Raw genomic sequence first — 15,503 nt, forward strand, 5'->3', positions numbered from 1 at the left:
GTTCACATTCAAGGTACCGCCATCTTGGTGCACTCGTTTCGGCCTCCATGAGCGAGAACCAATCAGAATTGGATTTTTTTTTAGGCCACTTTCAGCCCAACCCTGGCCCAACCAAAAGTGAGTTGTCGTGACTCTGGGTATAAAGGGACTCTACCCACGGATCGCGCTCCGAATCGCACCCGCATTTCCTCCGCTCCGGAGTTGCCGAATTTATCGAGGCAATGGGTCAACGCTGGTAACAGAATCGTGTTTTGATGATAAATTCTTGTCGATTAGCTAAAAATAAGAGGAATGTCCAAACAGCAACTTTCTACGTTCAAGTTTAACCGCGCTTTGAAAAATTCGGTTTGTAACGACAACCACCGCGCTACCGTGCTAAGGAAAAACGCCGTATGAGCCTTCAGGCGTTGCCATACTTCCTTTAATAAGGAACGAATTGACTGGGAAAATTCTAAATATTTTTCCTCCGATTTTTCAGAGAATTTTGTTCACAATTGAATATAAAATATCTGAAAAGTTCAAGGAAAAATATGCAAAACTCTCTTCAAAAACACATGTTTTATTCGGGGAAATTTGGCAACTCTCGAAGGTTCATACGGCGCTCTTCCTTAGCACGGGAGCGTCGACACTATTGGTTTCTTCCACCTTGCTTTCGCAAATTCACGTTGCGTATCTAATGCGAATGTGTATCTCTCTGACTGATGAAAGCAAGGTGGAAGAAACCAAGGTGTAGATACAAATGTGGATGACGTCAAACACTTTGCTATTTTTCAAAGCGCGATATTTCTAATATCGAACGTAGAGAGTTTCTGTTTGGACATATCGACGGTGAAACTACCAAACCACGTATCTCGTTTGCGGTGTTTAAAAATCTACGCTCACATTTTATTTTTTTGAAGTAGACCAAATCAATATCATTCCTTTAAATTTTCACGGAATTTTCTCCGCTTAAAGAGGAAAAATCACAGAAATTTTCAAGACTGGATGTTAAGTAGTTTTTCATTTAAAAAATAAAGTATGACAGGAAGTCTGCGACGTCGCAAACCGAGATACGTGGTTTGGTAGTTTCACCGTCGATATATTTTAATTTTTAGCCGATCTAGGCATCAAAACACGATTCTTTGACCAGCACAACTGACCCATCTGCTGCAGCATCACTGAGTGGACCGTTGCATTTTTTTAACTCATTTTCTGCAGGTACTAAAAAGAATCATATTTCACCGTTTCTCATTTAGTCTTTTCGATAAAGACTGCGGAAAGTACTGCACTCGTAGCCGCAGCCGCACAGTGGATCGAGTCAATAAGAGAGGTCGGACAAAATGTGGAAACTTCAAACGCTTACAACTCTGTTTATACAAGACTTTGAGGTTCTAAAAGTAGTTCCATTAGTTTCCTCGTAGAATTTTCTCGCAGTAACACCCCTCAAAGTCTAGAATGTAAAGAAATAAACATCAAAATTCGCAGTTTTAGTAAACAATTCATGTGCGACCTTTCTAATTGACTCGAACCACTGTGAGCCGGGTCACGATACTGATTTTCGAGGCGCAGGCCACCGAAAGGCCTCAACCCACGCCCTGTCGTCGTCGCAATTACAGATATGCGAGCAAAACTTCGTGATCTATTTATTTACGCTGGACGCAGAATAATAAAAAAAAGAAAAGAAACTATACGCGATAAGAATAATTATGAATGAACCGCTCAGTGTTCCCGCGTCCCGCCCCTCTCCCCCGCCCCGGTGAGTTCAACCGATAACGGCAAGTGACGTAGTCGCATACGTATGCCGTTTTAGTATTGTCAGTTTTTCCTATGAATGTCTCTATTCAAAATTCGTGCGAAAACGAATGAAATGAGGTTTATTCGGAATCAAGTTCTATGAAGTTGAATGCGGAGACAAAACGGAGAGAAATCAAACCATGGTTGATGTACTCTGGAGTTTTAACGTGTAGTAATGGATCTTTAGACAAGGTGCGAATTTCAGCATTCTGATACATGTTTTGTAACTAAAATTTCCCGTAGAATACGGTGCGCACAACAAAAATTACCGAGGTTAACTCCTTACGAAGATATTTAATAATTCCTGATGCGTAAATTCAAACCACCCGCTCATGAAAACTTAATGCTCTACGTGACTCACATAGCGCGCTAAACGTTATCATGACAGTTTCTGCAATATAAAAATCTGGCAACCTAAATCTTGACGCTTTGGCTCAGCTATAGCAAATTGCTAATAGTTTGAACAACACATGATGGGAAATGAACATTGCTCGATTGAGAAGCTTGCTTAAACCTTTGTAGTGCGCGATTTGACTCATGTAGAGCTTTGAGTTTCTTGTGAGCGGGCAGTTCAAATTCCTCGTAACCAATGTGAAATAAAAATGTTAATATCTCCGTTAGGAGTTGGTTTCAGTAATTTTCGTTGCGCGAATCGTGCGCTACGTGAAATGCTTGTCCAGAATCATGTGTCAGAATGCTTAAATTCGTACCTTGTCTAGTGGTCCATTGTTGTTTTATGCTGTAAAAGCAGTGGCGTGGTCAAATGGCGAATACCCTTGGACCTCCCCCTCCCCTCATGGCTGGAAAATGTTCCGCAAAAATCGCCTTCATTTGTGATTTCCAGGAGGTTTTTACCCTCGGTCCCACCTGCATGAGAAACGTTTGACTGTTGATGACTATCCCCCACCCCCCACCTGCCCTACAACGTTTTTTTGCTATGCAACTGTAATAAAGCGATTCCGTTGACAAAATCATGCGTTCAGGTAAGATAGAGGCAAAAAGTCGTGCCGAGTCACCAAGGCCTGTAAGATTATACAGATTTATTTACAAAATGTTTCATGTTGTTGTACCGAATATGCATTCTGCCTGACGATAGGTAAGTGACTCGATAAGCTTCGTGTTTTCCATGCAAGTTATTTCCCTCGAGCCTTGAGGAGCCTGCGGGTTTACGCGAATGTTGGAGCTCATCTCAAAGACAGGTTACGCCCTTATGTCAATCGATCGAGCGGAGCTGACGAAATTCAAAGCACATATTTCTTGCCTACTTTTATTTACGGAAGATACACTTTCCTCCTGGACTTCCCTCCTCCTCGTGTAGGCGAAACAAAAAAAGAAAAAGAAGACAAGTCATTTGTCACAGGCAGCTCGGGCGAAGCAATGCGACAATCCGATGACTGCATCTACGCATTAACCACTTACGTAACTTAAACTTCTGTATTACTCAACCCATTTTCGATAGGTGCTATTCTGATCCATCTCCCCTCCTCTCCTACACTGCTTTCACAGATAACTCTGCCGTAGTAGATGATTTCCACGTCATTTTTGCTTACAAAATATTTCGTTCGAGCTCACGTGGCTGCGAATCCACGAACGAGGCAGTGCAGGCGGACTCCAATACACTACGCTTCATGGAAAAAATAGCCATGTTTATCAAGGCGACACTTTTTTAGTGGTTGTGCTGTCGTAATCCTGATGAGAGCGTTGCCGTGTGTGACACAGAATTTTGGTTAGACTTGTCTTTTAGCGATCGAGGAGGCTAGAACAGACCTCGACGGAGAAACTCGAAAAAAAAGAAATGTTCAAATAACTAGTTTTGATCACTTATGGAAGAGTAAAAAATGTACATGAATGAGAGCGCACATATTTTCGGCTATCAATAAGCGGATACATTTTTCATTGAATGTATTTTAGGGTGCCCTACATATTCATACGTAAGGACACGCTTTTGATTTCGATTTGATGGTGAGTGTACAACCAGCCCTGTTTCTTATACTTCTCAATAGGTTTTGTGCAGAATCTTAACTACATTGAGTGATGTTTTTCAACTTTTTCAGTTTAAATAAGTTTAGGTAATTTTGAAATGAAATGAGTGAAAATTTAGGAAATCCGAGTCTCGGTAGAATTATTTTGAACTTCTTAACTTGGTGTTTTTGAATGATTTTAAGCCCTATATGCACCATCTGCTGTTTACATACCGTCCCAGCGAAAAGAATAGGGGCAAATTATAAGAAGCCGGTTGTTCGCTTGGTACCTTATATTAAAAGAATGCATAGTTGAATGTTCATTCACATTAAATACGTCTTCGCAATATTTTTCTCATTTTTCTACTTGATGTTATATTTTACACAGGGGTCATAAGGGGTCATGTATTTTTATCGTCAGATGCCGCTCGTGATCCAATGAGACTGCGCAAAATGCCAGAGAGAGTGATATAGAGGAAGTCAGCGACAAATACCATACCATAATTGGAGTAATAATTTTATTTTAAGAACAAGTCGAGACGAGCTTGAGACAACACTACATGACGTTGAAGTCACTTCAGCTCGTTCTGAGTATATGTACAGTAGGGTGCTAAGCTCCTTGACCGCTTCGCGGTCAAACCTCCCCCCCCCCCCATCATCCTATCCTATAAATATCGGAAAATGTGCGATACGTAATGTATGAACGGTTCTCAACAACCATCAATTATAATAGAAATTCTGAGAAGTTTTGCACTCACCCCAAGACCAAATTCTACCGCTCTAAATTTTCCAAACATATAAGAGTCAACTGTAATGAGACCCTTGACGCAAACACCGATTTTGATGACTAGACCTGTCTATTTTATTTCTGTTCATACGCCGGGTCTGCTTAGTTTTTAAAATACATTTTTAAAATCTAAAAACTTTTGCACTTGCATTACTTGCTGAGGAAATTGAAACGGAGGAACAAAAAAAAAAGGTATATCGACGTCAACACTCCCACACCACGTATCTCGGTTTGCAACGTTGCAAACTTATGTCATGCTTTATTTATGATGTAGTTAATATTATTTTTTATATGTATTTATTTATGACGTGCTACGTGGTTTACGTTTGGGAGTTTGAACTTTGACCTCGGATGTATTAGAGTACCTATATACGAGAGAGTATTGCCATCTCGGGGCCGCTCTCTGATTGGTTCATCAGTTTTGGGCTATCATGGAGCTCCAAAGATGGCCCAGTGTAAACAAACCCAACCCAGATGCACACGTATTATCGGCTGAGAAATGAATAATAATCACACTCAAAGCTTCGTTTTCGGTAAAAACATTCATCAAAGTTCGATCCGAACTCAATTCAGAAGTTGGATATAAAACAATTTCTATCACACCCAAAATCACGTCTGGAACTTTGCAGAACTTTTTCGCGATCTTGCTTGTTTACATTGGGCCAAACTAGGAGCAGAGGGGCTGGGGTTTGTTTACATTGGGCCCACTTTGGGGCTCCATGATAGCCGACCAATCAGAGAGCGGCACACTTTTTCTGTAGTGAAAGGATTGACATGACAATACTCTCCCGTACATACACTGAAAAAAAAAAATCGGCGTTTTTACCAAGGTCCGTTGGTACCTTTACCATCTCACTTTTTTACCAATTATTGGTAATTTTACCAAGACAGACTGGTAAGATTACCTAAAAACCTATATTTTTACTGTTTTTCAGGTAAGAATACTACTTTTATTGGTAATCAATTCCCGGTAACTTTGCCATTTTATCTAGGTTATCTACCACAGTCGATAAAAAATATTGGCGTTTTTACCAAGGTCCAGTAAAATTACCGAGAAAGTTCAAGAATTTTACCGAGATTTCTCGGTAAAATTACCAATTCCATGAATGGTAATTTTACCAAGAAAAAACTGAGATCAAATAGAACCCTGAATTCTGGGTAATTTTACCCTTTTCTTAGTAAATACACCGAGATTCTTTTTTCAGTGTAGGTACTCTAGGATGCATAATTTGAAATGTTGAAAGAGTCTACTCACTAGTCTCGCTTGGACCTCTCCTCCCAGACCTTGTCCCAGAAGGAGGAGCGGGGCTTGATCCTGAGGACGCTGGTGCTGAGGGTGCGCGGGAGCTTCCCGGCGGCGGAGCCCCCCGTGGGCGACTCGACGGGGGCCCCCTCGGACATGGCCGACACCCCGGAGACGGAGGCGGAGGAGGTGATGCTGAGGACGCCGTAGGGGTGGGACTTGAAGCCCAGGCGCCCCTCCCCGCCCCCCTCCTCCTCGGGCTCGTCGTCGGAGCCCGAGGAGTCGGCCAGCTTGAGGATGGATATCTTGACGCGGCTCAGGGTCGCGACCCCTGCCCCACCGGCTCCCCAACCGGACGACCCATCACTCCCAACGGCAAAGCACCCGGTATCAGGAGATGAGCATCACGCACTCGAATTTGGATATCAAGAACTTGCGGATCAAGACGTTAGCATTACACCCCGAGAAGGACGAAGCTATCACAATCCGAGAGGATGGTCCGCGTCGAGGGTTCACAACACCAGGAAGTTAACATCACACACGGGATTTATTTTTAAACTCTCCCGGAGTTCGATCCGACGGTTCGGAAAACTGGATCCACGTCACGCGCGGAGAACAATTCAAAATCGATGGCTCCACGCCTGAAAGAAACAAATATTTTCAAGAAAAACTAACATCAAGCTGCTTCCAGAGATTAGCTTATTGACGAGTGATATCTGACGCAAGTAAAGAAATGGGCCGGACTTGATGTAGATCTCAAGTACGCATAAAATATACTGATTTAATATCTAGATTAGAACTGACTACTAAAACTCTCCCGCGGGCGAACCACCTTCAATTTCTCCTGCACGCAACACGCACATCCATAAAGTATGTATAGTTGTGTTCAGGCGCTGACTTAGGACACATGTCCATCCTCTGAGATGAATACCAAATGGCGTCTTTTACTTTCTTTCTACATTGTGTTTGGTGCATACAATTCACAATCGGGTAATCTTATATTCACGCAAAAAAAAAACAAGCCAAATCAAGGCAATCTTATAACTGCCTTGCCCCTTCCCGAAGAGAAATCAATGAATCGAGGATTCGTTCATGAGAGTTCATATTTATAGGTGCACTCGATAAATAGGATATTAATGTGTGTTTTACAGTCTTTAAGTCGTTGCAATTGATCTGTGAGCGTTTGAATTTGCAAGCTTCGATCACATTGCAATCGAACAAAATACATCCACAAACGGTTATGTATATATCCCGCAAAATTCAGTAATTTTTTTCCCCGCAACCAAAAAAACATTGATGTTAGATTGTCTTTGAAAAATTTCGTATGTCTAATCATTTTGAAGTAAGCTAACAGATTCACAAGTGGAAATAAATTGAGGCGCAGCGCTGCACCGTTTGTTATGGCATCTCAGCCGATAGGCACGGCGCAACGGACTTGAATCAGCGATTGAATACAAATATTCGTGCTTTATGGATATGCGTGTTGCGTGTAGGAGGCTTTGAAGGCGTTTTAACTTTTCTAGTTTTTGGAAATACAGAACATAGCATCTCTTTGTCGTTTCGGGCTACTGGCAAGATGTTGCTCTGAGAATCAAATCTAAAGGTCGGTGAAGTGCAAGCTTAATGTATTAGCATTATTCGATCATTCGGAAAACTATTCAAAACTAGGGAGAAGAAAGGGATTGAATTAGGATGAAAAATGAGGACTAATTATTAAGCGATAGAGAGGTAAGCTGGGCCGAAATAATCGCTTAGCGATCCGAGATGAACACAGCCGCACAATCATACTGCTTCCGAATCAGATGGCTAAATAGCACCGGAGGCGAAAATCTATTGCGATTTCACGCACTTTGGGAGCTCTCAAGCCTAGGGCGCACAATCACTGAAATTAATCCTGGGGGCGAAGAGTGATAAAAGTGACCCTGCTAACACAGAGCGTGCACATGGTCACAGGACAGTTCCGCGCGGCTTCCACAGAGAGAGAGAACACACTTTCAGAGACGGAGAAGCATAGGAACGCTGGTGCACTTCATTCATTTGAGACCGATGGAAGAAATGTAAAAAAAAAAGGAAGAGAGAAAAATAAACAACTCTTTTGCATGTAGGGTGAAAATAATAGAAGCCGAATCGCATTGCGTCAGCAATTAATTTATGTTTCACTTGAGAATCACGTCTTTGAAGAATGTTAAAAAAACATTTGAATTTCAAGTGATTAAAATTGAAAAGTTAAACTGAAAAAAAGATTGGAGATGAAAAAAAAAAAGATCAGAGAATAACATGTTTTTCGCATTACGGTCAGCCAAAGAACTCCGATGGATACAGTATCAAAAATAAAGTGGCTGAAAGGAGTGACTAAAGTTGAACATCATTCATGAGCACGCAGAAATTAGGTGAACGCGTGAGTGGCTTTTTCATACGACCACCAAGGGTCTAAACCTGAGATTTTTACCATTCATAACGGTAATTTTATCTCTCTTGTTCTTCTTCTTCTTTTTTTTTACAAGACTTCCACAGTCGAACTTACTCGCGGCCACAACACCTATGATTTACTTCACTCGGGACGCTGAGTGTTTGGCGTGAGCGACGCAAGGAGGAACACGACAAGGAGTGAACACGACGGGAACACGCGCCACGCGGGAGGACGAGAGCGACTGGCGTGCGCCCGCGCTCGTCGCCGGCGTGACGCCGCGTCGCGACGCCACGGCTTTTGCGCGACGCCGCTCCCAGCGCTATCTGCCCAGCACTCGTCGAGACCCGCGCGGACCCTTCAAAAAAACCGCGTCTTCCCTGGTTTTTGGCGCCAACTTGGCGATGGACCTCCAATCTTATGGTCTATCAATGGCAATGATTATTGACATTAATAGACAAAGTTATATATACTGCCGTGCTGAGGAAGAACGCCGTATGAGCCTTCAGACGTTGTCAAATTTCCTTGGATAAGATACGAACTTATAGGGAAATTTTTGAAGATTCTTCCTCTAATTGTTTCAGAAATTTCATTCGCCACTAGATCTAATCACTGGGGAAAAAAACTCGAGTGGATCTAGAGTCCAGACTCTTGAAAACATTGACAAGAAAAAATACTCTTGATTCGATCGGATTTTTGCTTGAATCAAAAGGAAATTCGCTCAAATTAAGAGGCTTGGTTCTTGAATTAAGCAGAAATCCGATTAAATCAAGAGTATTCTTTCTTGTCGTTGTTTTGAAGAGTCTGGACTCTAGATCCAATGTGTTTTTTTCCAGTGTAAATCATCTAAAAATCTCAAGAGAGAATATTCACAACTCTCCTAAAAAATGAGCATTGTATGGGAAGAAATTTGGCAACTCTCGAATGTTCATACGGTGTTTTTCCTTAGCACGGCAGTATAGACAAAGCTATAGACAAAGCAATAGACAAAGCGATAGACAAAGTGATAGAAAAAATGATAGAAAAAGTGACTAACAAAGAAGACATAAGGAGTATGGAGCGATCTTATTGGTTGAAATATAATGAATAATTTATCTATTCCTTGGGCAGTTTGATTCAGAAGCTCACAAAAAAATCTTGTGATCACTTTAAACGAGCTACCGCGCTTATCTCCGATGAATCGATACTATGTACTAGTACTAGTTACTGGTTGAAACTCCGCCCATGAGAGTCCTCAGCAGTTATTTACCAAATGTCAAAGAGAGGACGCTTGGTATAATGCAAAATTATTCAGTCCTTTTAAACGGTTTATCTTACCACGGGCAACCTGCCGCTCAGTAATTTGCCATTTTTCTTCTTTTTTTTTGCCGCCAGCCCCGCATCTATGACCTATGCTAATATCGACCCACTCACAACGAGAACAGATGAGGCAAGCTCCAAAAGGCGTTCCAATGTCACGCTTTCCTTATTGGACGCGCGGGTATCAAAACACTCGTGCGAGTGATAATATTAATAACAGAGTAAGGCGATTAAAGTAATCGCTGCAGTAACCTCTAGTCGTAAAATTTTTGCGGCGGATATTCTTTGATCTCATTATGTTATTAGATTTGCCACAAGCCTAATCGGTATTAGAAGACACACCCTATACTCCAATAAAAGCAATGCTGCTTTTTGTGGATTCAGTTTGCACGATGGCAAACTTGAGCTTCCACGATGGAGCTTTCTCACGAAAAAGCCTTCTCAAAAAATAAAAAAAACACTTTTTTTTCTCTCCTCTTTTTTTAATTCGTGAATTTTATCTGAGCCAGCAACAAGCGCTATCCAAAAATTTAGAGTCTTCGTTTTCATCATAGGGCTTTCACATTTGCTGCTTTCCGAGACAGCTTTTTCGTCCACATTATTTTTTCAGACCCCCGAGGAGGACGGATTGATAGGCGGAGAGCACGGAGCCTTTAAACAATGCATTACGTCACGAAATTCACTTAGGGTAAACGACTCTCCGCATCGAACAGGGCTGCCGAATTTCGCTCGGATCATTCTCCACACTGCGCTATTAACGCAATTTTCAAAAGGCTTTTTCCCTCACGAAGACAACGGTGCTTGGGTTCCCTTTGAGCGTCCGAGCGCAGGAGACGCTAGCCTGCGCCAGTGAGCCTCCGACAGTGGTGGACAATTGGACGTCCCGCAGGGACACGAAATCGACTTCCCTCTCCTCCCCGGATATGCCAGATCAGGCTATACTAAACCCGCCCACATCCGCGGTTTGAAAGTACGGAAAAAACGCGCAAACGCTGGCAACGCGGTTGTCGTCTAATCCGTGCCAAAATTGACGCTCGGTGACGTAAACATAAGGCCGTTGAATACATCTCCGAGGTTTATTCGGAAAAAGTCACTAGCTGCACGTGACGAGCATTGGCCTTTCAAAGGTCTGTCGATATTTTGGGCGTTCTCATGGGATAAGGATTCATGCCGCGAGGAGACAGTTCAATTCAATCGGTGGCGTGGCGTCCTTTGCAATATATCGATTGATCTGCCATTTAAACCTAGGGAAAATAATCGATGAACAGGGTGTCCGCAACGAACGCTTAGATAATCGATTCTTTACCATGACCTCGAATGGAGAAATATCGATAACCGATCATTCACGCGTAGCCACTGAGTTCAATACTAGAAAGACGTTTCTTAATATGAGTTAATCATGTATAATTATAAATGGTTCCACTTGATTACTCTCTCCATCAAATATAATACAAATAATGCTAAAAGTTTCCATCGCGATTTTTCCTACTAAACACAAGACGATAATTATACTTCCTGAATAAAAAGCGGAGAATTCCGCAGGGCAGTTTATGTCACAAATATTACGACTCTGGTGTGAGCGGTGAAGTATTGCGCGGGACTGAAGGGGTTTTCGTCTGGAGCCAACAGTTTGATTTGGTGTAGCTCACCACAACAACGCGTGATACGTAAACAGATCAATTGAGCCCGCATCCCCCCGTCATTTTTGTGAAGATGAGTCAGGATCCAACAAGCGACAATATATTTAAGGAACTCGAAGAACAGGGCGCAGACGTACAGTTTTTGCTATCTCGAGAAACACGTGTTCAAAGTTTCGGAATTACATGGATCCTTATACGGCGGAGAGAAAGTTCAAACTGATTTCTTGATGCTTAAAAACTGGAATTTGGAAGCGAATTTTTTACAGAATATGCATTCAGACTAGTTTTACTTGAAGTCATTAATACCTCAATTTTCTCAAAAACTTTATGCCCCGTGTCCTCCAAGCCTCTCATTCGGGAGAACATTTTCAAAATTAATGCTGATAAAGCATTTCGATGGTCAAAATTGTGTCGCGTGACGGGGTTGTGAATGTTAATTCAGCAACCTTCATGATTGATTCTGCATTCTCGGAATGTTAAAATGACTATTCCGTAGCTAAATCAGCGTTTAGGTCTCGCCAGACTCAACTTTGGCATCCAAACTTACATTTCGGAATGTTATTTTTTTCGGTGCGGCTATAAAGGGAATCCAGCCGCGACTCGTCGCAATGAGTCTTCGGTCTACGTGACATAACGAACATGGACGGTGTCTCCGAATTTGAATTTCAACAGAACCGTGTCCGAGCGATGAGAGAAAGAGCAGTATCAGGTGGGGGGCGGGAGGCCGAGGGGGGCCGGGGGGAGGGTTCGGCGTCCACGCACAGACTCCGCCGGGCCGCGGTGCTCTCGCCATGATCGTGGGATGAATGATCGGTGACAGGCCACTATTGCTTTTTGCCAAATCGCAACAGAGAAAATATATTCGTAATCATTTTTGATCAGCTATTTTCCGTAAGAGGTCCAGGGCCGGATTAAGGGGATGGCCACATGGGCCGCGGCAGATGGCGGCAAATTTCGCAATTTTTTGAAATGAAGTATAAAAAAAAATTACAAACGAAAGAAGGCGACAAAATCTGTCATTTCCTTTGAGTAGAGTAATTTCCAATTTTGACGTTTTGCAGTGATACAAGAGACAGCAACTTTAAGTAGCCGAGTTAAGAGAGAGACCAAACACGCAATTTTGCCTGGAGAGAGCAAAGAGGATGAAGACTTGAGATGAAAAGGAGAAGCCCGCGGCGCGGCGGTCGGCATGTAACACATATCAGTGCCTACAAGACTGCATGAATACTTCATGCATAGCGTCAAAGGAAGTGCGGTCAGCAGCGGTCGATATGAGTAACGCATAGCGCCTACAAGACTGAAGGAATACTTCAAGCATTGCGTCAAACGTACCTATTGCGATCAGCGCGGAGCGGCGCTGCGGAGGAAGTTAAAATTATTAAACCACATTTATGTTTGTTATTTCATAATTTTTTCGTTCATTTCTTAAAAATGGATGGCCTTGTCCACACAGAGATAGGTTTACGGAACATAACTTTCTCGGCAAGTGCCGTGAATTTTTACTGGTAGTGTTGACAGGACTTTCGCAAAAAATGTGTCCAACACGAGTAAACGCGTCTTACGCACACCTCTCCCTCCGGCATGTTTACTTGATGGTTTTTATTGATGTTTCAAAACGAATGAGAAGGGGGCGGCAAAATACAAGCGGCCCATGGGCGACAAGTAGGTAAATCCACTTATGGTGGAAGGAGCCGTTTAAGAAAAGATTTTGAAGAATATGAATACGGACACAAGTCCTCTACTCTTTCTCTACGATTAGTTCGAAATTGAAAAACTTAATGTGAAATCTGGCAACTTTGAACGGAGTAGCAATGATGGGATTAACAATTTTTGTGAGGGAACTCTCTTTACTTTACATTGACCCTTTATGCATGGTTTGAGAAGTGTTCATAACTTGGCGACAATGGCTTATTTGCGGTTCTTTTCGCACGAAGATTTTGAATACCTCCACGTAATCGGAGATCGAGCATCTCTTTTCTTTCTTTTTTCTGCGGTTTTGGAGCATCTTCGCGGATAAAGCGTTGGTCGCAGCTCAGGAGACAAGCTGTTTTGTTGAGAAATAACGTCGGATGAACATTCAAATGTTGCCGGATTGCTTGAGATTCAATATTTTTTTAAGGGAGACTAAAGTAATTCCCTTAAAAATAGACGTGCTATATTAATGCTAAATTTTAATAAGCAAACAAGAATCTCAGGAGAATGCAAATTTTTCGTCCAATCCGTACAGTGTAATACAACATTCTTAAATTAGATCAGTGTCCAATTAGCTTCGAGCCGAATTTGGGATCTAAGCGATTTGGAGGTTTGGCTTGACTACAGAGATATTTCCTATGGTTTGAGTGTAATAAGAATATTAACTCAGATTTAAGTATTAATACGAGGTTCAATTAAAATGGAGATGAAGAAATAAACTGTACTTACGGTCTTTCGATGACAGGTTCAGCCTCTTTTTGTCTGAAACGAAAAACAAGTAAAGTCAGAATATTTTCACAAGGAATAAAATACACTTTTAAGGGGAGAAACATATTTCCGCGAGACCCATCTCATCCTTTCACCACGTTACGTATAGCTTTCCGACAATCTGTAGCATCCCTTTAATGAGATCCAATTCCGAGATTCAATTGAAGTCACTCGCTTTCCGAGAAGCGCACAAAACCAAAATTCATGATACAACTATTTCAACTCCTAAGCCGCTCAAATTGCATCCGTTGAGTTGAAGGTGAACTTGATTTCTCGATACATCTGTTAGTTTTCGACGGTGCAAAATCGTTTGCATTGATTTCACTCAGTAATTAAAGAGAAAAAAACACTAAAACAATACAGAAGGAGTAATGGCAGGGATACACTACAATTAGGAAATAATTTATAACAATTCAGACCCAAAATGCGTGACGGCAAATAGAGAATTTGTAGGTGTCTCAAATTTGATGAATTTCGTGTTTAAGTGGAAACTACTGAGTGAACTGAACACGAGGATACTCTTGGTTCATGAATTTAACAATCATTGGAGAAGATATGACAAAACGATCTAATCTGTTAAAATTCGAGTGTTTAAATCGGGAATGCCGTCAGATGACGTCACTAGGCGGTGAATTTCTCACTTTTAAATATATTTTTATACTATTTCCCCTGACAGAAAACAATTATAAAAAGTACTGTGAAATCAGCTGTTTAAGCACTTTCAGATGAAGCATAAAAAATTTGCATGCGAATTCTCCATTGCACAATAATTGTGCGACCAATTATTGGTCAGCTTTCAGATTATCTATTGGCGAAATTAATCAGAGAGTGGAACTAAGAGCGTGGCTATGTTTATAAAGTATTTCAGAGCAACTGATAAGCAATTTTGGTTATCAAAAAACTTTGGTTCCTTTCAGTGCAACTCGTTATATTACGTTCATCCCGAAACCTCTTTGTGCGTACTATCAGGGACTCTGGAGCTCATTGACCTAGGTTAACCCTGTAATAATGCAGCTACGTGTCACAGCCGAATGACTTGAAACAGGCGAGTCTCTCAACTCGTTCCCCGCTTTTCAAACATGAAATATGACTCGGAGCACACGAAACACGAAATAAATGAGTCCTTTGACAAGGATACGCCGCGTGCTATGTGCCTGTACGTTACGGTATCTAGCGTGACAGTGTGCGTTCGGGACGACCATTATTTTGATGGTCGCGAGAGGGGGGAGGACCGGGGCGCATCTCACTCCGACCCCCCCCCCCCCCTTCTCCGAAATAATCCATCAATCATACCCCCGTCCTGGAGGAAAACCGCCGTATGGACATCCATGCGTTGCCCAACTGCTGATACCAACCGGGTTGTTTCAAGAATTTGAGGCAATTTTTCCTCGAATTCTTTTTCAGAGGATTGCACTCATTTTTAAAGCTCGAGCCATCGAAACCGTCAAAGTAGATAAAAATACCCCCCCCCCCCCCCAAAAAAAAAAAAAATAAATAAATAAATAAATAAATAATAAATAAATAAATAAATAAATAAATAAATAAATAAATAAATAAAATATATTAAGTATATCCCTAGCCTCATTTTCAGTCTGTAAACAATTCATTGTGTATTGATCGTAGAGGAATAACCTGTTATTTTTCGCATGGGGTCGTCCAAAGTAATACGTAAACCACTTGAGGAGGGCGGGGTCTGATCTTTCAATTTTTCCCCATTTTTTATCTCTGATTGGAAGGAAGAAAGAATAATCTCTATTTAAAGTATTTACTCTGAAATGTTGTAAAGGATACAATTTTGGCCTATTAATAAAAAAAAAAAAAACTCCTAGAGATTTCAAGCTTGCATAAAACTCAAGCTACAACCATCGCAAGATTGTATAAAAAGCAAGGACTTACTTCTCAGCGAGGCCTGATTTTGGAAGAAAATTAAGCA

The 15,503-nt window shown here is 41.7% G+C and overlaps 1 protein-coding gene across 11 annotated transcripts in view; it reads right to left on the reverse strand.

Annotated features, from left to right (window-relative positions):
* dnc (phosphodiesterase dunce) overlaps window positions 1-15,503 on the reverse strand; it is a 774,040-nt gene that overhangs the window by 141,862 nt on the left and 616,675 nt on the right. For 10 of the 11 annotated variants that reach the window (XM_072304339.1, XM_072304329.1, XM_072304355.1 and 7 more), the window contains one exon: window positions 13,532-13,564. In XM_072304339.1, the coding sequence (XP_072160440.1) occupies window positions 13,532-13,564 (33 nt within the window). Of the gene's footprint in view, window positions 1-5,776; window positions 6,406-8,288; window positions 8,446-13,531; window positions 13,565-15,503 lie in introns of those variants that run through there. The other variant, XM_019060127.2, reaches the window with a different exon arrangement.

This window comes from Bemisia tabaci, chromosome 1 (assembly GCF_918797505.1).
Source record: "Bemisia tabaci chromosome 1, PGI_BMITA_v3".
Taxonomy (NCBI): Eukaryota; Metazoa; Arthropoda; class Insecta; order Hemiptera; family Aleyrodidae; genus Bemisia; species Bemisia tabaci.